At 35.4% G+C, this 24,141-nt stretch overlaps 3 protein-coding genes across 3 annotated transcripts; 1 reads left to right on the forward strand and 2 right to left on the reverse strand.

Annotated features, from left to right (window-relative positions):
* Positions 1-223: 223 nt before the first annotated feature.
* LOC129453603 (receptor-transporting protein 4) lies at positions 224-1,547 on the reverse strand. Its single transcript, XM_055217921.2, has 2 exons — positions 1,342-1,547; positions 224-930 (listed from the first exon to the last, which is right to left on the reverse strand). The coding sequence occupies exons 1-2, from the start codon at positions 1,482-1,484 to the stop codon at positions 588-590; spliced, it is 486 nt and encodes a 161-aa protein (XP_055073896.2). The 5' UTR covers positions 1,485-1,547; the 3' UTR covers positions 224-587.
* Positions 1,548-11,312: 9,765 nt separating this feature from the next.
* LOC129454309 (uncharacterized) lies at positions 11,313-16,245 on the reverse strand. Its single transcript, XM_055218793.2, has 5 exons — positions 15,770-16,245; positions 14,741-15,079; positions 14,481-14,645; positions 12,152-12,192; positions 11,313-12,052 (listed from the first exon to the last, which is right to left on the reverse strand). The coding sequence occupies exons 1-5, from the start codon at positions 15,831-15,833 to the stop codon at positions 11,831-11,833; spliced, it is 831 nt and encodes a 276-aa protein (XP_055074768.2). The 5' UTR covers positions 15,834-16,245; the 3' UTR covers positions 11,313-11,830.
* Positions 16,246-17,509: 1,264 nt separating this feature from the next.
* Positions 17,510-23,431, forward strand: dynlt2b (dynein light chain Tctex-type 2B). Its single transcript, XM_055218128.2, has 5 exons — positions 17,510-17,682; positions 17,844-17,977; positions 18,065-18,134; positions 22,916-22,979; positions 23,058-23,431. Exons 1-5 carry the CDS (start codon positions 17,639-17,641, stop codon positions 23,103-23,105), a joined length of 360 nt encoding a protein of 119 aa, XP_055074103.2. The 5' UTR covers positions 17,510-17,638; the 3' UTR covers positions 23,106-23,431.
* Positions 23,432-24,141: the final 710 nt, after the last annotated feature.

The following is a 24,141-nucleotide window of genomic DNA, read 5'->3' on the forward strand; positions in this document are numbered from 1 at the left end:
GTTTGCCATGTTATGATTGATTCTCTGTTATGCTCCCTTGGTTACCCCAGTGCCATTGTCTTTGGTCTAGTTTTAGTATTGTTTGCATGTGTTGCAGTTAGTGACTTAGTTAGTGAGTTTCGTGTTTTCATGCCATATCTAAGATGTTTATTAATGTTCATTGTTTGATTGTTAAACTGCACATGGGTTCTACTCAACTTGAATCCACTGGGATCATTTTGGTGACAGTCACACATTATTAGTTGTTGGTAACATAGGTTTTGTGCCAGGAATTATCAGCCTTTGCAAAGTTGTGTATTGCAGTTTATTTCATTATTACAAATGGTTTAATAGTATAAAATAAATTATTATATTCAGTCTTATCTGACATGTCCATACAGTCCATACATTATCATTTGGTAAACAAGAAATGTCTTTTAAATAAGTTTAGTTTATGCATCTGGCAAACAATTTTATCCAAAGCACCTGGCACTTCATTCAAGCTATATTTTATATATACATATATATTTTACACCTGCACGCTAACACAATGTTCTATCAACCAACTTACAGGAAAACCATTACAGAAATAGCTAAATAAATCAAAATCAAAGTGCCAGACTACATACACCATGCTGACAAGCTTCACAGTGCAACGTTTCATGAGGCCCATTAACTCTGCCCTCGAATTTCGAGGATCTGTTCGTTTCACCCAGATTTTCTCCGTAGCATCTCATGCGAATCTTTCCAACGAGTCTCTCAACCAGCACTTCAATGTTTTCCACTGCAAAGTTTGGATCCTCCATCCGAGCTCCAGTACACCTTCTGCATTTCTGTTTGAAGCGTCGCACCTTAATGGTTCCCTCATTACTTCTTGGGTTCAAGTAGAAATGGAAGACCACCTGCACTCTTTTAGACACCCAGGATCTTTTACAAAGCGAACATTTGAACCTACAAATTAAAGGAGAGATGAAAAAGGAATATATAATGAGTTGTACTGACAAATACAATGAGCAGCATTTTACCTTGAACAGCTGAAAGCATTGGTGTACAGAACAGCAAACATTCATGCACCTGGCAGATTCTTTTATCCAAAGCAATTGCAGTGCATTTATACATTTATATACAGTAGTCTATCTGTGTTCTCTGGAAATTTAACCCATAACTCTTACATTGTAATAGACAGAAACCCTATCTGTCAGTAAAGATAAAAAGTGTTTATAGAAGGACCTTCAAAAGGAAATCATATATTTACTAAATAATATACAAATCTTATATAACTATAAAATGATATAATAGAAAAATCACATTGTTATGTAAGCAATATGTAATATTGTTTTTGTGGTAAAGCTATTGTCTTACTTTGCAAAAGATCCAGAAATGTAGTGGTACCACCCATGTGCTGTATTTTTTGGAGTAATCGATTCATCAAATATAACCTGCCATGTGTCCTCGTGAAGCTCACTAGATCTCTCCTGTACTGCACTGTTCCACAGTGATGCCATGGCAAACAGATTTCCCTTCCAATGATCTTCTGTGAATATTGCAATGCTGTTTACGCACCCAATATATATACAGCCAATCTCTCAAGTCATAAGAAACGAAACTGAAACTGACAGGCATGAATGTCAGGATTCTTTAGTAACTGTGAAACCTGGTTGTGTGCCATGACAAAATACTTTTTGAGCAATGTATGTGTTGTATAAATGGTAATGTAATATTTAAACACTTTACAATAAGATTGCATTTGTTAATAATATTACTAAATGCATTAGCTAACATGAACAATAAGCAATACTGTTTTTCTGCATTTAATATAGTTATACATGTTAGTTCATGGTGGATTAATTAACTAATGTACAGAGAAACAACTTTTGATGTTGAAAATGTATTAGGCTAGTAAATACTGAAATTAACATGAACTAAAATATAAAACTTTTATAGCCATTTAATAATTCAGTTAGTGATTTAAAAGCAAAACTGCAATTTTAAGCCTAATCAACTCAGTAATCTACATACATTTGAAGTACATTTGATGATGCAATTTTATTGTTTTCCCCCAAGTAATTAAAAATGATAACGGGTAGTAACGGTAAAGCTTGTTTATTATGTTGTAATTTCTCAGGAACAGAAAGCGTTTGACACCCGTGGGAGAGTTTAACTCCGCTACTTCTGATTGGTTCATACGCCGTGAATGTACCTGATTGGTTCTAACTATAAACCTCGCCCAGGCTACACAGAATCTTTATCCTAACCATAATAAACTGACTGGGAGTCAGATTTTAACACCGCGGGTTAATTTAATACATAAATACTGATAATAATAAACTTAAAAATGACATCAAATTAACATAAACTGTTATTTATTGGAATGAGCTTGCAAATGCAGTTCTCACAACATTACAAAAACATTTAAATAAATAAACACATATATTTTTCGTGAATACTTGCCAGGAAATGTTGCCCTTCTATCTAAAAAAGCCCCTCTTTCAACACGTATTGTTTCGGCATTATGAAAACTAGTAACTTGGTAGGCTAAGTACTTCTTGTATTATTCTATATGATAAATCACTTAATTGTTTCCTATTTTTTGTAAGTCGTTTTGGATAAAACCATTTTTGCTGTATATATAATTATTTCATCAGAGATGTTAGGGTCGCTGTTTTCCCTGAGTGCAGACTCAGCATTAAAGAACAGCGAGGAGGGAGAAACGAAAACGAAAGCGATTCTTATTTTGTTATCTCCCCCTAGTGGACGACATGGTACATGCAAAAAATACAGAATCAACACTTTAGGATTTACATTCCTCTATTTCTTCTTTTGTTCGTTGTAAGCCTTTTTGATTTCGGTTGTTTTATATTTGTGTATTTTTTGTGCCGCTCTATTTGTCAGGTTTATACATAGAAGAGAGAAACTGGATGAACAATAACAGGTTAGTTTATCAAAAGTTTAAAACACACTTGTAGTTGATGGCACAAGGAACAGATCTTTGATGGAGACAGCAGGTGAATATCCGCACGCACGGCACGCACGCACGCACGCACACACGCACACACACACACACACACACACACACACACACAAAACATGAGTCAAAATCAACGAAACCAGAAAGTGACTGTGTGTGTGTACCTGGTAATTATCACGTTGTGGGGACCAATTAGCCCCACAAAGATATTAATAGAGACTATTAATCTAATCACTCAACAGCACTAAAGAAACATATTAAGCATATTCATTTAAAACAAATAAAACTCCGTCTGACGGTGGTGACACTAATCTGACGGTACGTGGTGACATTGGCCTCATTATTCCAAAATGTGTACCACTCAAGTCAATGGCTTCTTGCTTAAACTTTATGTAAATATTTGGTCCAAAAAATAACAACCCTGAGCACTGTGATGAACAAATATCAAATCATAACTTCCTAAAATACATAAAACCTGAGAGAAAAGACAGAAAACCTGACGGTGGTGACATCTGACGGTGGTGAAAAAAACTAATATAGATTAAAAAAAATAGATGAGTTGTTCACATTAGCCATCTTGTTTCCCATCTGTTGCTAGCTACTTCAGACCTCTTCTTAAAAATGATACATTTATTTTATAATCTAATCTAATATTTTTTTTTACAAAGATGACGGTGTTGACATGTTATGGTTGTCATAGTAGCAGTGTCCAAAAATATGAACAAGTTTAAAAGAAAATAGCAAACATACAGGAGCTTTAGTGATCTTGAAGCATGCAGTAGAGCTGAAGGTTTGAAAATGGGGTCCTCAGGAATGCAGTTGACCCTGTAGTTGTCTGATTTTATTGCTTTTTATAAATATCTGACGGTGGTGACGAATATGTGGGACACATTTTGAGCAATCACAAAATAATAATATTGTTCAAAACTCACTGTTTGTTTTAATACATATTACAATGTACCCTTTCATGTGGTAAATATATTATTCAATTCAATTATTACTTTTGGTATTTAATCAAGTTGAAATGATTATCTCTTAACCGAGGACAGCTGATTTTGTAGGCAATAGGCCAGCATATAATCATTAAATTAATAAAAATAAACCTATAAAAGAACCTTACATATGTGCAAAGGACCCCCTGATTATAACATTGATTCTTTTTCTTCATGAAAATGTTATTAATTTCCAACAGAATAAGCACTTTTCTTAGTGTGACATGTTTTTGCCAAAGTTTCAAGAATTATAGCAACCTAACAAGCACAATAGAAATATATAAAGTTAGGATTATGGGTATTCCTTACAACACTGATCATTTTAAGTTAATTTCACTTGAATGTTTTAGTTTAATGAATTATACACTTAAAAGTTAAATAAACTAACTTTTGTTAAAGGCCAAAAATGAAAATAATGTCATTAATGACTTACCCTCATGTCGTTCCAAACTCGTAAGACCTCCGTTCATCTTCGTAAACACAGTTTAATATGTTTTAGATTTAGTCCGAGAGCTTGTTGACGCTTCATTAAAAATCTACGTACGGTATACTGTCCATGTCCAGAAAGGTAATAAAAACATGATCAAAGTAGTCCATGTGACATCAGTGGGTCAGTTAGAATGTGTTGAAGCATCGAAAATACATTTTGGTCCAAAAATAAAAAAAATACGACTTTATTTAGCATTGTCTTCCGGGTCTGTTGTGAAGCGCATGTGCGAGACTAAAGTCATGTGACTGCAGTGACGCGGATGACGTGTTATCCTCAGACATGTTCGCAAAGTTTTTTTTCAAACTTACAGCGTGCGTCTCCCTCTGACTGTAAACAAAGCCCAGGCGCAAAAAAAAAAAAAAAACAGCTGGGGCGCACCAGATAACACGTCAGCCGCGTCATACGTCATCCGCTTCACTGGAGTCACGTGACTTTAGTCTTGCGCATGCGCTTCACAACAGACGCAGAAGAGAAGACAATGCTGAATAAAGTCTTATTTTTTTTTATTTTTGGACCAAAATCTAATTTTGATGCTTCAACACATTATAACTGACTCACTGATGTCACATGGACTGCTTTGATGGTGTTTTTGTTGCCTTTCTGGACATGGACAGTATACCGTACGTAGATTATCAATGAAGGGTCAACAGCTCTTTGACTAAATATAAAACATCTTAAACTGTGTTCTGAAGATGAACGGAGGTCTTACGAGTTTGGAACGACATGAGGGCGAGTCATTAATGACGTTGTTTTCGTTTTTGGGTGAACTATCCCTTTAAGTATACTATATGTAAAAAAAATCTAAATATTAAGTGATGTTTACGTCATTGTTTAAGTAAAGACAATATCTGGGTTAACAGTGTGTATTAAGTGTTTTGAAGCCTTTCTATAAAAAGAAACAGAACTGTGCATTAAGTAAGGAATAAATGAAGACGGGTGTCAATTATTGCATGCCCAAGGTGGTAATGTAGCGGGTATGCATTATTTTCTAACCATTTAAAGGACCAATTGTTCTGGGTTTATACGATGTGAAAGTAAAAGTTAGATCAACTTTAAAATAATTACTTCAATCGGTAACACCTAAACATTTATTTTACATTTTCTCACTTTAAGTGAAAAATTTAAGTAAAAAAAAAAATCAATATTTTAGGTGTTTAAAGTAATTTTAAAAAATTACCTTTTTTAATTTAAAGTGAGTCACATTTTTGCACTATGCACTTTAATAAATAAATTTTGTACTTTCTAGACCTTTTGAGTCTTCCTGGATTCAGTGTGCGGTCAGCCATCTTTCTAACTCATTCTTAATTTAAAGTGTGAAAATTTACATTTATCAAACTTAACTTTTTTAGGTGTTACCTATTGAAGTTTTTTAAATAGAGCAGCTTTCACTTTTTACATTGTATGACGAAGCTGTTGAATGCTTTATTCTGATTCGTTGGGATATTTTCCACGAGTATATTCTGATAAACTTGACCCGATGTCTCCGCTTCGAGTTGTGTCCATCATCAATTATTTCTTACATACCACGGCTACCACAAACATTGACATGCTTTAGTGGTTATTTAAGACATAAAAACAGAGTGCAGTTATGCAAATTTGAAAACCACACCCACCGGGGGGGGAAACAATCCATCCGTCTCCACCTCCGTGAGAGGCCGCCTCTTAGTCATTTCTGGCTTATAACAAAAAACAGAATAATGCCTAAAAGCTGCTGTGTGACAAGATGTACAGCTAACAAGCCAAAAAACCCAGAAAAAGTTTTTATAAACTGTCGAGCCGTAAAACCCGGCCTTTAAGGATAAAAAAGTGGATCGGCGACTATGTTTCCCCCTAGTGGGCGCAGTATGAAAAGTTGCCTGTTTCCACTTTTGTGTCTTTAAACGCTCGTTTTTTGGGGTTGACAGTTAAAAAAATGTATTTCTAGGTTTTTTGGCTTGTTAGCTGTACATATTGTCACACAGCAGCTTTTAGGCATTATTCTGTTTTTTGTTATAAGCCAGAAATGACAAGGAGGCAGCCTCTCGCAATACAAAGTCAATGGAGACAGATGGATTGTTCCCTTCCCGGTGGGCGTGGTTTTCAGGTTATGACGCACTGCGCTCTGTCTCTATTGGACAGGTCAAGTGTGCATTTATCAAAAAATAATGCATACTCGTTGAAGATTTTTCAACCAATCAGAATACAGCAGTCAATAGCCCCGTAGTATAATGTGAAAATAATCTTTTTGCTGTGCGATGTGACCCGTAACACCATTTAGCGGTTTGAAAAGGCATTAGTGACTCACCTTAGATGTGAATTTCGGTTGCTGGATGTTGTCACAGTGAGTAGAGTGAATGGAAAATGTGTTACAAAATGCTGGTCTGCCTCCAGATACAGTAAATACAGCTTGAACAGCACTACTGTGGTTTTCTTCTTCGCTGAATGGAAAACATTTCACTATAAACTGAAAGTGAGTGAAACTTGCGCGTGGCTAAATAAGTCATCCCACGGTCTTTTTAATAGGCCATATTACATTTCAATTAGATATTCAGGACAAGCCCGTGTGGGTGCTGGAAACTCTGAAGCGTTCAAACCGGTTGGAATCATACCTCTAAATCAATCTGCATATTTTGAGGTCTGGGATGTTTGGTTTTAATGCTAGCAGAAATTTTTGAGAAGTCTTGGTTTTCGCCAGCTCTCTATAAATACAAAACACAGTATTTCTACCTCCACACTCCTACTCGCAACTGCCATCACATGAAACCACATGAGATGTTATCTTGGCGGCCCTGTGTGAATCTTCAAAAACAGATGTATATGCAGTGATCTTAAGGATTGTGTGAAAACTGCATCAGCAAGATGCTGCTAAATCAGGATGTTAGGGTTCAAACAATGACAATGTGTGTTGGCATAAAAAATTTATATTTTTAACACTGTTAGCATTTTTACATGTCTTATTTACATACAAGTTTGTGGCTATGCATTCATATGCAGTACAGACATCTTCATACAGGTATGTTATGAACAATTAAATGATGTAACTTATATTTTACAGAGTAGTGTTAAGCATTTTAGTAGCATAATGACAAAAAAAGAGCAACGAAGTCATAAATACATTTTTACTTGTCCATGCAGTACCCATACCAGAAAGACAACAGTTGATTGTGTGTTTATTAGCATGTTGCTATGCGGTTGCTACCAGTGTACAGAATTATGTCAAAGATTATGGGGGTCCCCTAGCTAAGCCCCTCTCCCGGCCAAGCACCCCCATCATTGAGTCTCAGTGATTTCACAAAGTAAGATATGATCCTGGATTATCATTTTTTGTTGGTCCTGGATCAACATTTTAATCAAAGAAACCCCAAGTTTCCCCTAACTCAAACCCTAACCATTTTTTACCCCTCAAATTAGTGTGAAATAATAGTTTGAGAACAATTTTTAAAAGCTGCTAACCCATTCCTAAATCTTACAATCTTTCAATTCCTCCAGAAAACAGTGCGAGGCACACTTACGAGTTTACATTTATTTTAGACAGAAATCTTTTGGATTAGTTTATTGCTAAATTGGGACAAATAATGGACAGTATCGCTTTGTGGCATTTTAAATTCATGTGGTATTTTAATTTTGAAGGGGACATTTCACAAGACTTCAAATAAATCTTTGGTGTTCCCAGAGTAAATATGTGAAGTTCTAGCTCAAAATACCATATAGATCATTTATTATGGCATGTTAAAATTGACACTTTGTAGGTTTGAGGATTTTTTTTTTAATGCAAATGAGCTGATTGCACTAAATAGCAGTGCCTTGGTTGGATAGCGCGATATTATCCCCATCTGGCATCACAAGGAGAGCCAAATTTCAATTACCTAATTTTTCACATGCTTGCAGGGAATAGTTTACCAAAACTAAGTTACTGGATTGATCTTTTTTCCACATTTTCTAGATTGATAGAAGCACTGGGGACCCAATTATAGCACTTAAACATGGAAAAGTGAGATTTTCATGATATGTCCCCTAAAAAAAATAGGGGACGCCACCAATATTAATATTTGTTCTTTGCCATGCTTATATGAGGTCCGGGACCACCCCAGTCCCCCATCAATTTGAACACTGGTTGCTACACTGTTAGAAAAAAATTGTCAAAATATGTACTCCCAGATGTCACAGGTTCTAGTATGTAGCATTAGGTACAGATAGGTATACATTTGATACCAATATTTATCTTTGAGGTATTATTAATAAGCACTCTCATAAGCAGTGTTGTGGGTTACGCATTAAAAGTAACGTACATTACGTAATAATATTACTTTTCTGAAGTAACGAGTAAAGTAACGCATTACTTTATAAATATACACATTAATATTTGAGTTACTTTTATAAGAAAGTAATGCAAGTTACTTTTCAGTTTAATCATTTAAAAAAAAATAATGTACTGAATTAAACTGAACGTAGTCACGTAGAATACTGCACTTTATGAGTGGAACGGTTTGAGACAGAAACTGAAATTGCAAGCCAGAGCTTGACATTTTTGTGTTGAAATATGCAATTTCTGAATGCAGAACTTCTCAGTCATAAAAAACACCTGCAAGGCCTGAAAGAGATTAAGCCTCACCCTGCAGTCACATTAGCTACAAAAGTGAGCGACACCGAGCGACACACACTCGGTTGATGGGCGTTCCTTGGCTAGTATCTAAAAGTGGTGTCAAAAGTCACTTTAGAGGTATTGTTAAGTTACAAGAACAGTGTTTTTGGATTTAAAAGTATTTATTTCTCGATAAAAGTAACAAAACAAATTAGATAAAATGCCAAACTTATCAGAGAGTTACAGAAATACGCATTTTTCGCCATCTTGAATTAATTTCTCCGACTCGGCCACAGACCTACGTCACACTGCCCCTTCACTTCGATTAGCAGTCGCTTTGTCGCATCGCTCAGCATTTGCATAAAATAGCCTGCTTGTTTATTTTGGCCCCACTTTGCTCGCACAGCGGCAAGCTCGTCGCTGGCAAACGGCCACTCCTATTGAAAATGAATGGTAGCCTGTCGCTCTGTCTCTTGTAGCTAATGTGACTGGGGGGGTTGCCAAGTAAGGAAAAAGTAACGCAAAAGTAACTTTAAAGTAATTTAAGTATTACTTTCCATGAAATGTAACTAAGTAATGCAATTAGTTACTTTTTGGGGAGTAACTTAATATTGTAATGCATTACTTTTAAAAGTAACTTTCCCAACACTGTACCATTATGTACCTAATATCTGAACTCTTTAGGTGCAAAGCTGTACTTTTTGAAAGGGTAAAGGTCCAGTGACAATTTTTTATGACAGTGTACGCTTTTCTGGAAGTTATTAGTATCTTGGAATACGGTTCGGCACCCTCTTAAAGTCTCGTAAAAAGTGAAGATATTGTTTAGCTGTTTAAGATGTTTAAATGCTATAATTTGGTCCCCCGCTCTTCCATCAACCTAGAAAATGCGAAAAAAGATCAACCCAGCAACTCAGCTTCTGCAAACCACTCTCTGCGAGCATGTGAAAAAATAGCCCATTGAAATTTGGCTCCCCCTGCGATGTCAGAAGGGGACAATACCTCCCCTTAACCTGCACTATTCTACCCAGTCTCACAAGGTTTCGCGATATAGACGGTTTCATTGGACGCACGTGATACACGTCTGGATCCGAACTTTACTTCCGATTTCGTTATTTTAATGATCTGACTAGTTGCTAAACTGATCTCTTGAACAAATTCCTCTTCGAAAATATCAAATGTTTTAGTTTCCTTGGTTATCTATGTGTTGTTGTTTTTTTTTTTGCTTGTTATATAAATAAACTATGTTTAAAGTACTTTGTTGTTATTTATTCTTAGCGGAGTTTCACCGGAAGTTACCTGTGAACCGCGACAGCGGCTTGTTTATGTTGTTACTGCTGAAACCGTCTTCACACATTTTTTTTATTTTTTTTTCACGTATTGGTTACTCAACTGCTTTTTCCTATTTTTAAACCATTGTCGCTTCGGTTTAGGGTTAGATTTGGTGCTTGCTTTAGAATGTCACTTTATATATTGGTTTATAGAATTTTTTATGATTTATTTATGTCGCCTGGCGTTAGGGTTAGAGTTGGGTTTGGGTAGGGATGTAATTGTATGTAAATCTAACCCTAAACCGAAGCGACAATGGTAAGAAAATAGGACAAAACAGTTAAGTAGCCAATACGTGATAAGCACATAAAAACAGGAATTCGTTATACGATCTAGATATCATTTTAAAGGACACACCCAAAAACCCCACATGTTTGTTAACACCTACAAAGTGGCAATTTTAACATGCCATAATAAACTATCTATATGGTACTCCGAGCCAAAACCCCACATGCGTACTCCGGGGACACCAAAGATTTAATTGACATCTTTAAAAAGTCTTGTGAAATGTCCCCTGTAAGTGAAAAATACTTTAAGTGAATTTTTTTGATGTTACCAATTTAAGTAATTTTTAAGTTGATCCAATTTTTCACCTTTTACTGTGTATAGACGGTTTCATCAGAGGCACGTGCGGTGACGCAATACGCGTCTGGTCCGAACTTTACTTCCGGTTTCAGTTTTTTTAATGGTCTGACTAGTTGCTAAACTGAACTCTTGAACAAATACCGTGTCGAAAATAACCAATGGTTTTGTTTCTTACACTGTAAAAAATTAGCTATAATTATGCAGCTGGTTGCCAGTAACTTACTGTAGAAGATAAAGACTGAAAATGTTTCATGTTTATTTAACTTTGAACAAACTGTTGCCAGTAAATAACATAAATGTAAAATCTACAGTAAGTTACTGGCAGGGCCAGCAATACCTAGTAATACTGTAATTTCTACAGAATTTTTTTTCAGTGTAGGTAATCTACGTGTTGTTTATTTTGCTTGTTTAAAGTACTTTGTTGTTATTTATTCTTAGCAGATACACAAAGTTACGTGTTGACCACGAAAGCCGCTTGTTTATGTTGTTACTGCTGAAACCGTATATAAGCTTCTCAAAATTCTACTCATTAGGCCCAGGATAGAAGCAGCCCCCACAAAAAATGATTAAAGGCCACATGCAATTTAGCGACCACCGTGAGAATGAAGTACAGTAAGCCTGTGGGCACCACATAAAACAAAAACAGAGCAATATTCAAGTAGCAATTCCTTCAAGGGGGCTTCTGTGGTTAGCACCTCATTATGTGACTAAGTGTTGCACTCAGTGACATTTTTACAGTGTCATTATGCCTTAACTAACAATGAGAAGCATGTATGATGTGCGTAGGCACTTGTTACAAGTTAACAGTATCAGAAAAATGTATGAATGTCCTTTTTCTAATCAAGTATAACAAAATAAACCTCCCAAAGTATTATACATTAGGTGCACAAAAAAGTACAAAAATGCTTAGTGGACACTTTATGCAATGTTTATCTGGTAACGGGATGTGCTCGCTGATTATCTCTCATCCGCCCACCTGGTATTTGTTTTTGCTGAGGGAAAATGATAGCAGCATATTCCACGCTGTCTTGGTCCTTTGATGTCACCTCGGCATGTTTTACTCTGTCATCTCTTGCGGGTCGGTTTTGAAAGTCTAACTCGCCGTATTCCACACAGCTGACGGACACACCGCCAGATCTCCCCAAGTCCCCCTGCAATCAATTCAGAACATTTGGTTGACATAATGGAGAGAACCTGAAACTTAACCTGTTATTGAGCTGTGTAGGGAAATAAAGAAATTGGAAACATACTTGTGTTGTGCCGTTGCTTTGGGCTTGAGGGTTATCTGTAGCTTAGAAGACATACAGTATATAAAAAAGCAACTCAATAAACTTTAAAAAATAAAAATAAATAAATAAATAAATAAATAAATAATCCCATGAAATATAAAATTACCTGAACTCTACGATTAAATAAAGGCATAACAAATACTGTATAATATCCATTCATTCTCTAAAACCAAATGACCCTGGTCTAGACCAGCAATTCGGACCAATATTTACCTTTTTTTTTACTTTTTTACATTCTGTTGACCTTTCAACATTTTTTTAATGTGTCTACAAGTAAAACCCAGCTGTAAATTTCACAGTAGGACACATTAAATACTGTAGTTCAATTGAGAAAAATAATTCAATATAAAAATTACGTTTAACATCTGTGATTAGTATAAATGTGTTATCTAGACCCGATATACTCCGGCTATGAGTAAACCACTTCTAGATGAAATAAACCTGAAATAAATTTGGTTAGACCTACTTGTTGTTTTTGCCAAAATAATTGGCGAGATGTATGATTTTCCATCATGTAAGCAAAGTCAACACACTATAAATTTTTTCCTGCCTTAAAAGTTTTTGTTGAATCAACTCAGATTAACAAGTCATTTTAACTTACTATTACTAGGCTAATAAAGCTAATATAGACACTTACAGCATGTGTTGCCTTCATTATAAGGCTTATAAGGCTTTTATTTTTTACGGCTCCAGACAGATTTGTTTGTTATTCCAATATGGCTCTTTCAACATTTTGGGTTGCCAACCCCTGTATTAGTTATATTGACTAGAGATGAGTAGCTACAACTTAATAAAAGAAGTTGACTTCTTTCAACTATATTTTATAAGTTATAACAATCTCTAGTCAATATAAAAATAGTAAGTTAAAATAACATTTACAGAAATGTTTATTAATGTGCATGGCCCCTTTGAATAAAAGATACTTTTCATTAGAAGAATAAAATTCAAATATAAGCGTTTAAGGAATTGTATTTAGGATTTTATTTTACACTTATTGCCACTCTATATGTCAAATTGAAGCTTAGATGAAATTTGAGCAGTTTCCCGGACAGGGATAAGACTAGTCTTGGACTAAACTAAATGTAAGAGCTGTCGAAACTGGAAACAACTTGCACTGACATATCTAAAAATACATCCGTTCACTTTGTTTTGCCTCAAAATGCACACAAGTATAGGCATGTTTGTTAAAACTAGTTATATTTTCTAATTAAACTAAGGTGTAGTCCTGGCTTAAGATAATCCCTGTCCGGCAAACCACCCCATTATGTTTAAAAACTTAACCGTTCAAAAGTTTTGGGTCTCTTAAGCCTACCGCCCCCTGGTAAAGTACGGAGCGATCACACTACACAAACAAACTATATACGCTACCAGTCAAAAGTTTAGAAACACTTGATTGAAATGTTAAAAATCATTTAATCTTAAGGCGTATGGTTAAATGCTTGATATGACTTTTGTAGAAAAAAATATAGCTGTGCCAAACAGATTAATTTCGGTTATTAGAAAACTAACATTTTAAAATATTATTTTTGAAATAGGTGACATGAAGGAAAAGCTGCCACTAAGAGCCCAGAGTAAATGCGAACTCCTTCATTATTCTATAAAAATCATCCTAAGGTGAAGCTTCTTGATAAAATGACAAAAGTAAGGTTTTGCAATGTCTAAGCAAAGGGTGACTGCACTTCGAATGATAAGATATAACAGAATTTTAATTTATTTTGGATGACAACATAATTCCCACAGTTACATTTGTGTTATTCCATATAGTTTGAATGAGTTTATTATTATTTTGTAATGTGGAAAAATATAAATAAAGAATGAGTAAGTGTTTATAAACTTTGACTTTGAGGGTCAAACATACTTTGGTACGGTAAAGTGTGCATTGTGTGAGTAAACCCTTATTCTTTCTTCAACATTTTCCTTCAAAGTTTCATACTTCAGTAAAACTCAACACAAATTTTAATGTGGGAATGGTGTTGAGACAAAACAAATTCCTAAAGCAAAACTGTGTAATATTTTAAGCATCTTCAGTGTAGCCAAAATGTTCTCTTGTCACTTTATAAGTATCGGGGGGTGTTCCTATCTATACTGCCCTCTTATTACTATGTATTTTGGCTGCTTGTCCCTAATTTTTAGTCTAAAATATATATATTTCCTACATAACTCACTTCAAATATACATTATGCCTTTAGATCAAATAGCTATTAAGATCATATGCAATCCCATACTTTAAAACAGTAGTGCATGTTTTGGAAGAAATATACATACTTCGACACAATGCATGGACACATACCTGGTTTTCTTGAGCAGGTCCTATGAAACCAACACAGCAGGCCCACAAATATACATATAAACATTAAGGCTGATGCACTGATGTAAATGAAGGTTTGTACAGATGTCTCCTCTGGTTTAGGGGAGTCATTTACTGTGGTTTTAGGCACAGATGTCGTGCTGCTTTCTAAACGAAAAATAACTTGGTGTAAAAATATATTCTTTGCTATATTATTTGCTTCAATACAACACTGTAGTACTGTAGTTTAAAAGAAAACCTACCGTTTGTTTTATCACGTGGTTTAATTGTAAAGATTTCATTGCTTATAATCATAGGCTTGACATCATCGTGCAGACCAATGTGGTATTTTCCATCATCTTCCGATGTGATATTTATAATGTATAATGTTGCAGTATTGTTATCGTCCACATCACTGATTACAAACCTTTCAAAGCAATTTTTGTTAGTTTGTTTGCAACTTCCTATCTTTTTGCCATTTTTGTACAGATTAAGTGGGCTGGATGGACTGTTGATACCAGAATGTTTAAACGTGAAGTTAGCTGTCACATTATCTCCTGTTATAACACTAACTGTTATATCTTTCTCATGCTTCGATTCCACTGGAAAGAAGAAAAACAAACAAACAAAAACATAACTCTTCAACATAACATTTTACCATAGCAAGAATTAATTTTTTTATGTGAAATAAATCTACTTTAAGTTATGTCATTATCACAAAACAGCATGTCAAAGTTGTCACAGGTCTGAAACTCTTGAAAGATCTTAAAGATCTTTTGTTTTGTGGGTTAAGTCACATTTTCCATGAGTCAAAGGAAATTCTTTTGTACTTCTTTGTAAAATCAAACCTTTCAATGAAATTATATGAAGTTAGTGGCCCCAAGTGTTTTTGAACACTTAAGTTGTACATAAAAATCTTTAAATATATTTGCTAAACCATACAAAATATTAAACCAAACTAGCATTTAAGAAAAGCACTCTTACCAAGTGAAACATTTGATTAAAATAGGCTTGTTGGCTAAAACAGCATGTATACAATACTCAATACGAAGATAAAAAGTGTTGTGACAAAATGTTTGTCCACCGTTAATGTTATGAATACACAGAATAGTTGTAAGGATAAATGTGTGAACAAGTGTGATAAACGATTACAATGATATAACAAGTGGTTTTTACAAATCATTGTAAAATCATCATCTGCATCACTTGTATGCAAAAGCCAATAGCCTTTTATATTTCGCCATCTACTGCAATGACATTCAGACATTAAAGTTGTGACATAATTTACTTACCTTTAAGAATCAAATACACCGCGAATGAAAGAAGTAAAATAAATTGCTTGTGGTCACACTTCATGACAGCGGACGTGACAGCAAATGGAGCCACCAGATATGCAACCACTTTCTCGTTTCTGCTGAATTATGCTTTGCACTATCATACTGTTGTTTATGAGAACGCGTCTGGCTTTCAGGGGGAGGTACAGACAGGAAGACTTTTATCATTCTCACTTGCAGCAGCATGACAGGTTTTTTCTTTCCTTTTCACTTCCTTTTGTTTTGTGATAAGGTGAGGTTTTAGATTTTTGGATCCTATTAAATTGAAAAATCAAATGCACCTCATTATTCTTGCCACAAGACCACCAGCCCACGACCCCTTGTTTCATAAACCCACACGGGAAGTGTTTGAGTAACTCTAACATATTTCATTGTCATGCATACAGTATAATGCCACAAATACATAAAACACATAATATTGTTTTTATCCACATTATTATTGTCCTTAAACATATTTTTTTGTAAGTACAGACCTACTTTTCAATGCAGCACACTGGCTCTTATCTCAGTAACTAAAACTTTTTAGTCAAATGGTTAGGCATTGTGTTATCCATGCAAAGATTGTTTGATCTCAGAAAAACACATGGTGATAAAATGTGTACCTTGTAATGTATTGTACAGTAAGTCACTTTAGAGAAATGCAAAATTGTCAATATAAGATTTAAAATTCTAATTATTAAAATCCACCAAACTAATTTTTAAAAACAAATGTAATGAATGATTTATGTATTGTTTTTAAATGTAAATAATACAGACCACAGAGCTAAGACAAATTTACAAAGTCAAAAACATTATGTTTAAATGCATTTGGCATTTGTTTAAATTTAAAGGTTCACTTTAAAATGAAAATTCTGTCATCATCCACTCATCCTCATGTTGTTCCAAACCTGCATGAATTTTGGATGAACACAAAAGATGATATTCTGAGAAATGATGGTAAACACACAGCACACAGTGACCATAGACTTCCATAGTAGAAATAAAAAAATATAATGGAATTTAATTCGTACTATCAACTGTGTGCTTACCATCATTTATCAAAATATTTTCTTAGTCATTTATCATACTACCAAAATATTTTTTTCCTACTATGGAAGTCAATGGTCACTTACTGCTGTGTGTTTACCATCATTTCTTAAAAGATCTTCTTTTGTGTTCATCAGAAAAAAGAAATTCATACAGGTTTAGAACAACATGAGGATGAGTACATGATGACAGAATTTTCATTTTAAAATGAACTATCCCTTTAAGGGTTTTAAAGTACAAACAGATGCTTAGAGGTCACACATGCCATCCTAAACACAACACAACACAACACAACACAACACAACACAAAACTACACTGTTTCTGTATGTGACATCATGACGGCAGGTCGTGTGCGTTCCAGAAACCTCTGATTTAGGACATTTCCAACCTCAAATACAGGAAATAATTTCTGGAACGGCGCTCTTTTAATGTTACTAAACACTTTAAATGTTTTAATCTTACTAATTTCAGTAATCTGTAAACTATTGGTCATAATCTGTGTGTACTTTACATGTACATTAAAATTATATTTCATTAGTGACGTCGCCACAATTATTAACAAAAAATAAGCCAAAAGTGTGACAAGAGTATAGTTCGATCCAGCCCTGACCAATATGGCGGGCTGTTGACGTACTACACAACAGCGAATGCGGCGTCTATTTCTGCGCGTGACGTTAAGTCGTTCCCCGGATGTAACCGTGCCGGTTGTTATGACAACGACAATAAAGCGAATATCTTGCCACACGTCTAGAGTAGGAGCTATTTAAGGAAAAGTGTTTTTCAATACGTTTATTTTATTCATGGAGGCGGAAGCGAGCACTTATCTCATCAGACCGAAACACAAGTAAGAACATCGTTTACTTGCTTGAATGCTAAGCTAAAACATCCAGCTAAAGTGCATTGATAAAAGAGCACGCTGGGTTTTAAATTCTAGTGACCAATCGCTGACCAATAATGCACATATTACCTACTCCAAATAAAAGCTTTTGCAATACTCTGTCCCAGGTTCAAGGCAGGGGTGGCAAAAGAGTTTATGAGAGAAATCCTACGAGAAGAGCTTACTGGAGTCCAGTATAATCCAGATGAGATTCCCACACTGTCAAGATCTTTAGCGGAGTCTATTAAAAAGAAACTTAAAGGTAACACAAGCAGAGATGTGAATGCATATATACAGAGAGTTTAAACGGATATACTATAACTGTATGTGCTCTTCTGTAAATGAACAGGTGTGGGCTTTGAAAGATACAAAATCATTGTGCAGGTGGTCATTGGAGAGCAGCGTGGAGAGGGAGTGAAGTAAGTGCAATACTTCATATATTTAAGTGCTGGTTATCTGGACCGGTGGTATTGAATGATTATAGATTCAAATCTGTTATGTATTTGTAATAAGAAATATAATTACATTAATATTAATATAATTGAAATAATATAGAAAGCAAATAAGCCTGATCCACATGTGGTACTCATTTCATACCTAAAGGCTTATGCATAAATACTGTAATAGCTTTACAGAAATACACTTTTTAAAAGACATTTTTAGTCAGGTGAGTTTGACTAGATAGCAAAGGAAGAGTCCAACTTTTACCTGAGATAAGATACTTAAAATTGGTTGTATTAGAAAGCAAAGAGCCTTAAAGGAAAACACCACCGTTTTTCAATATTTTACTATGTTCTTACCTCAACTTAGACAAATTAATACATACCTGTCTTTATTCAATGCGTGCACTTAATCTTTGTACAGCGTGTTGTGAATGTGTTAGCATTCAGCCTAGCCCCATTCATTCCTTCAGCATCCAAACAGGGATGAATTTAGAAGCCACCAAACACTTCCATGTTTTCCCTATTTAAAGACTGTTACATGAGGAGTTACACTAATATGTACATATTTTGGGATTTTCTGGAAATTTTAAACTTAACTCTTTCGCCACCAGCGTTTTTTTTTTAAAGTTGCCAGCCAGCGCCAGCGTTTTTCATGATTTTCACAAAAGTGTAATGCCTTCCTAGCCTGACGTTGTCATACTCAATTCTAGTCAGAATTTGAGTCTGATACTGCTCCATTGAGCTAAAATTATGAGGCGTGTCTCAACCGAAAAATGCCTCTGCACTCAATTGGATAGACATACGACCAATCAGAGCAACGGAGTGTGTGATGTTGAAATGGCGTCTTTAGCAGCCTGACCGAACTGCTAGTAATTTCGCTACAATGATACTAACATCATTGTAATTACACTAAGTCTGAGTTAGCGAAGGTACATCAACACCTACTATGTTTACAACATTTCATTTATATCACAACATGAAGTATTTACTAAGTCATATAGTAAGACTATCTCTTACCATTTGTACGTTAGGTGAACTTCATCCACGACGATAGCTACCCATTACGTTGAAAAATATCGGAGCCTAGCATGTCCCTCCACTTATTCAGCAGTCACGATTCCAGGCTTCCGAAAAGAAGCTGGCAACGACCGCTAATTATATCCATCTCGTCGTGCACGCCGAGTTGCATCGCCATGATACCCATTTCAGTTGCTTCTTTAACTTTGTCCTCCATAGGAAGGACGGCGAAAACATAAACAAATGCCTTGATCGCGTTTCTCTGTTCCTCTTTTTAAATCAATGCTCTGTCGATATCTTTTAGAACAGACTCAATGTCAGAATCCACACATCTGAATTCTCCAGTGGCAGCCATTTCATTGTAAACAGATTGAACACACGCGCTCTTTGGTGACATGGTTGATACGTTACTGTTGATCATCTGTCCATCATCGTATAAAGCCCGCCCTCACAATTTGATTCGTCGGCCGGTTTTGGTATTCGCAAAGTAGCTCCTCAACGGTGAATCCCCAGACCGATCTTCCCCGTTTTTCAAATTGTGGTGGGCGGGGCTAAAAAAAAGGTTGCATCCTACCTTCAGTAGTTCTTTTGTAATCAGCTCTTGAATATGGGTAGGTTTCTGCAAAAACACCACATTTGAGCAAAAAGCTGAGATAATTCCATTTTTGTGACTGACTTTTCATAGAGATCACATTCAGAGCGATCTTTAAACAGACACAGACATGCAGCCGCTTGCCATAGGGCAATACTTCCGGCTTTAAAAAGTTGCGTAAGGGCCACCTGGTGGATAATAGCGGTATTGCGGAAAGCCGGAAATACTCGTCATTGGCAGGGAAGCGTTTTCTCTTGATTGACGAGATAACTCATCAATGGCGGCGAAAGATTTAAAATAAACTAAGCTTTAAGTTTAACTGTATTGTAAATGAATTTAATCTAATTATATTATAAACCATAACAGGATAAACACTTTCAATAGAGAAAATAAACGTGTACATGTATTGTCACTTTGCATGAAATAAAACTTTTTTTAAAAGTAAATAATAATAATTCAACTGTGTTTGCATTTTGACTCTGACAAAAGTCATCACACTTTCTTTTTGGCTGGCTTTTTGGTTGATTAGGACCACTGTCTGTCTTGGCTTTCTCTGCTTGTGCCGAATCTCCAGTTTTCTTTTCATTTCGTGTCACAAACTTATCCATTATTAACTTTTATACCAGCTAACGCCTCTCCACATTAAAGTTTTTGATTCGCTTTAATTAACATTCCAACATTCATTCATTCTTGTAGGGTCCCCTGTCTTTTTTTCACAGTCTGATGTAGTTTTAAGTTAGGCTTATATTTAAATGTGTCGTTTTGAGTATATGGTCAATGGTCAAAATTTACATGCGGTGTGTGTGTGGGCACACATGTGCATGCGCGTATGTGCATGCTCACATTGATGCATATAGGCTTATATACACTCACCTAAAGGATTATTAGGAACACCAAACTAATACTGTTTTTAACCCCCTTTCACCTTCAGAACTGCCTTAATTCTACGTGGCATTGATTCAACAAGGTGCTGAAAGCATTCTTTAGAAATGTTGGCCCAAATTGATAGGATAGCATCTTGCACTTGATGGAGATTTGTGGGATGCACATCCAGGGCACGAAGCTCCCGTTCCACCACATCCCAAAGATGCTCTATTGGTTTGAGATCTGGTGACTGTGAGGGCCATTTTAGTACAGTAAACTCATTGTCATGTTCAAGCATTATCCTGCTGGAAGTAGCCATCAGAGGATGGGTACATGGTGGTCATTAAGGAATAAACATGGTCAGAAACAATGCTCAGGTAGGCTGTGGCAGTTAAACGATGCCCCAAAGTGTGCCAAAAAAACATCCCCCACACCATTACACCACCACCAGCAGCTTGCACAGTGGTAACAAGGCATGATGGATCCATGTTCTCATTCTGTTTACGCCAAATTCTGACTATACCATCTGAATGTCTCAACAGAAATCGAGACTCATCAGACCAGGCAACATTTTTCCAATCTTCAACTGTCCAATTTGGTGAGCTTGTGCAAATTGTAGCCTCTTTTTCCTATTTGTAGTGGAGATGAGTGATGCCCGGTGGGGTATTCTGCTGTTGTAGCCCATCCCCCTCAAGGTTGTGCATGTTGTGGCTTCACAAATGCTTTGCTGCATACCTCGGTTGTAACGAGTGGTTATTTCAGTCAAAGTTGCTTTTCTATCAGCTTGAATCAGTCGGCCATTCTCCTCTCGCCTCTAGCATCAACAAGGCGTTTTCGCCCACAGGACCGCCGCATACCGGATGTTTTTCCTTTTCACACAATTCTTTGTAAACCCCAGAAATGGTTGTGCGTGAAAATCCCAGTAACTGAGCAGATTGTGAAATACTCAGACCGGCACGTCTGGCACCAACAACTATGCCACGCTTAAAATTGCTTAAATCACCTTTCTTTCTCATTCTGACATTCAGTTTGGAGTTCAGGAGATTGTCTTGACCAGGACCCCACCCCTAAATGCATTGAAGCAACTGCCATGTGATTGGTTGATTAGATAATTATGAGTGAGAATGAGAAATTGAACAGGTGTTCCTAATAATCATTTAGGTGAGTGTATAATGCATACATGTATTTTTAAATCTAAAAATGTAAACGTAGATCGGATATACACTTCTTAACAAACGTGCATGTTCATATGCGCGGTCACGTTTTTTTCACGTGGTTTTAGATCCGAAATGTGAAGCAAATGTGAAGCAATTGAGCATATGTCCTTGGCCATTTCGGTGGGTGCTCGAGCCGAGCCCCGGCGCACCCACGGGACCAGCGCCTATATGTGCGTGCTGTAGCACTTTCATCAGTTCAAGTGACAAATCTTTTTTGGGGGTTTAATGTTATAAATGCGCTCTGATTGCGTACTTGTAGCACAGATTGAAACTTTTTCGCAACCTTGACCTAGAGAAAATATTTTGCCTCATGTTCAACCCCCAAACCAGCATTTTCCACTTGCAAATAGCGCAGCCGTTTGCGTTCACACAAATGTTATTTACTTTTAATTGTTATTTATTGATATATTTTATGCTGTTAATTTATGTTACTGTTCTTATGATGTCCTTTTAGTATTGTTTTATTGTTGGTTTTTATTTGTCTGTGTGAGGAACTGTGAACTTGCCACTGAAACCTGAGGGTACAAAATAAAGGAACTTGAACTTGAAACCATCTTGCTGGGCGAGACTTACTTTATATTTTTCCTTGGTTTCCTTGTTTGACAACGTCACGTCACAGCCCTAATGAGCACAAAAATGACAAAAATATCCTCCCGTTTATCACGCCCCACTTGTAATATCCCCATTCCCCACTAGTGGGGCGCGCCCCACACTTTGAGGAATGCTGGTCTAACAGAAGTCTAGATAGTTGTTCACCCAGCATATGTGTACGAAGACCAGAGTAGACTCGTCTTTATTTTATTCAAAGAAATAGTTCACAAAGAAATAAAAATTAGCCAATAGTTTACTCACAATTGGTTTTTGCAAGAAAAGTTTTATATTTTTCTTATTTTTGGAGCTTTAAAATAAAGCTGAAAAGAGCCAGGATATTATTTAATATAACTCTGACTTTGTTTGGCTGAAAAAAGAAAGTCATATACACCTAGGATGGCTTAAGGGTGAGTAAAATATGGGCAAATTTTTTTTCGGGTGAACATTTACTTTAAATGAATGTGTTTTGTTCATAGGATGGCTGCACGCTGTTTGTGGGATGCAGACACAGACAGCTATGCTCAAGAGATATACATGAATGTAAGTTTGACTGACTTTCACTACAAAAGTAATTTTGAAGTGCAATTCTTTAATTTCTGGATTATTTTGTCTCTATAGGACAGCTTGTTTTGTGTGGCGGTTGCTTTTGGTGTCTATTATTACTGAAGCCCAGAACACCCTAAAAACCAAATACATGTAGTTTATTTATTTTTTTAGGGAGTATTTGTGTGATGTCTATTTAAACCAGTATGTTTATATTCCTGAATAGTCACAAGCATAAGCAAAAGCTTTTTTTAAGTGTTATAAAATATATGCAAATTTGCCACAATGAACGGCATTTGCCTGTTAATTTTGAAATGTAAGTTACTGTTAAATATGTATAATAAATGTATGTTTATCTTGACTTAAATGTTATTGTCAATACTCAAAGTCAAAATTGTTGGAAAAAATACATTTTGTACAATTATTAAAAACAAATCAATATATTGTAACTATGTTGTGTTTGGCATATTTATTATAGATTTATTGTATTGTTTTTCTAAAGGGTTTCAATAATAGTGGTTGGTTTCTCCGAGCCCTCCTTCATGTTTCTATACACTGTAAAAAATTTCCTGTAGAATTTACAGTAACTTACTGGCAGCTGGTTGCCAGCAACTTACTGTAAATTAACTTACAGTAAAAATACTGTATACAATTTTACAGTATTATTTAAAATACTGTATTCAGTTTTACAGTACTATTTAAAATACTGTATACAGTTTTACAGTACTATTTAAAATACTGTATAGTTTTACAGTACTATTTAAAATACTGTATACAAATTTACAGTACTATTTAAAATACTGTATACATTTTACAGTATTGTTTAACATGCTGTAACTGTATTTACAGTATATTATATTTTCTACTGTAAAATATACAATAATTTTATAATACAATGTATATATTACAATGTGTATTTTACCGTAAAATTTCCTGTGATTCATTTTCCCATTTCTATTTACTACAAAACTGCACAAAATTTAAATGGAGGTGTTAAAACAGCTTTAAGTAAAAACAAAAATAAGCAATGACAACATGTTTTTAAAATTTCTTTTAGTTTTTTAAATACATGAAATCAGATTTTCATATTTTTGCACATTGAACTTTCAGCTTGCATCACAAACTGTTTTTCTCAAACCGGCAATAACATTTACTCATA

The sequence above is a fragment of the Misgurnus anguillicaudatus genome, chromosome 23 (genome assembly GCF_027580225.2).
Source record: "Misgurnus anguillicaudatus chromosome 23, ASM2758022v2, whole genome shotgun sequence".
NCBI classification, from domain to species: domain Eukaryota; kingdom Metazoa; phylum Chordata; class Actinopteri; order Cypriniformes; family Cobitidae; genus Misgurnus; species Misgurnus anguillicaudatus.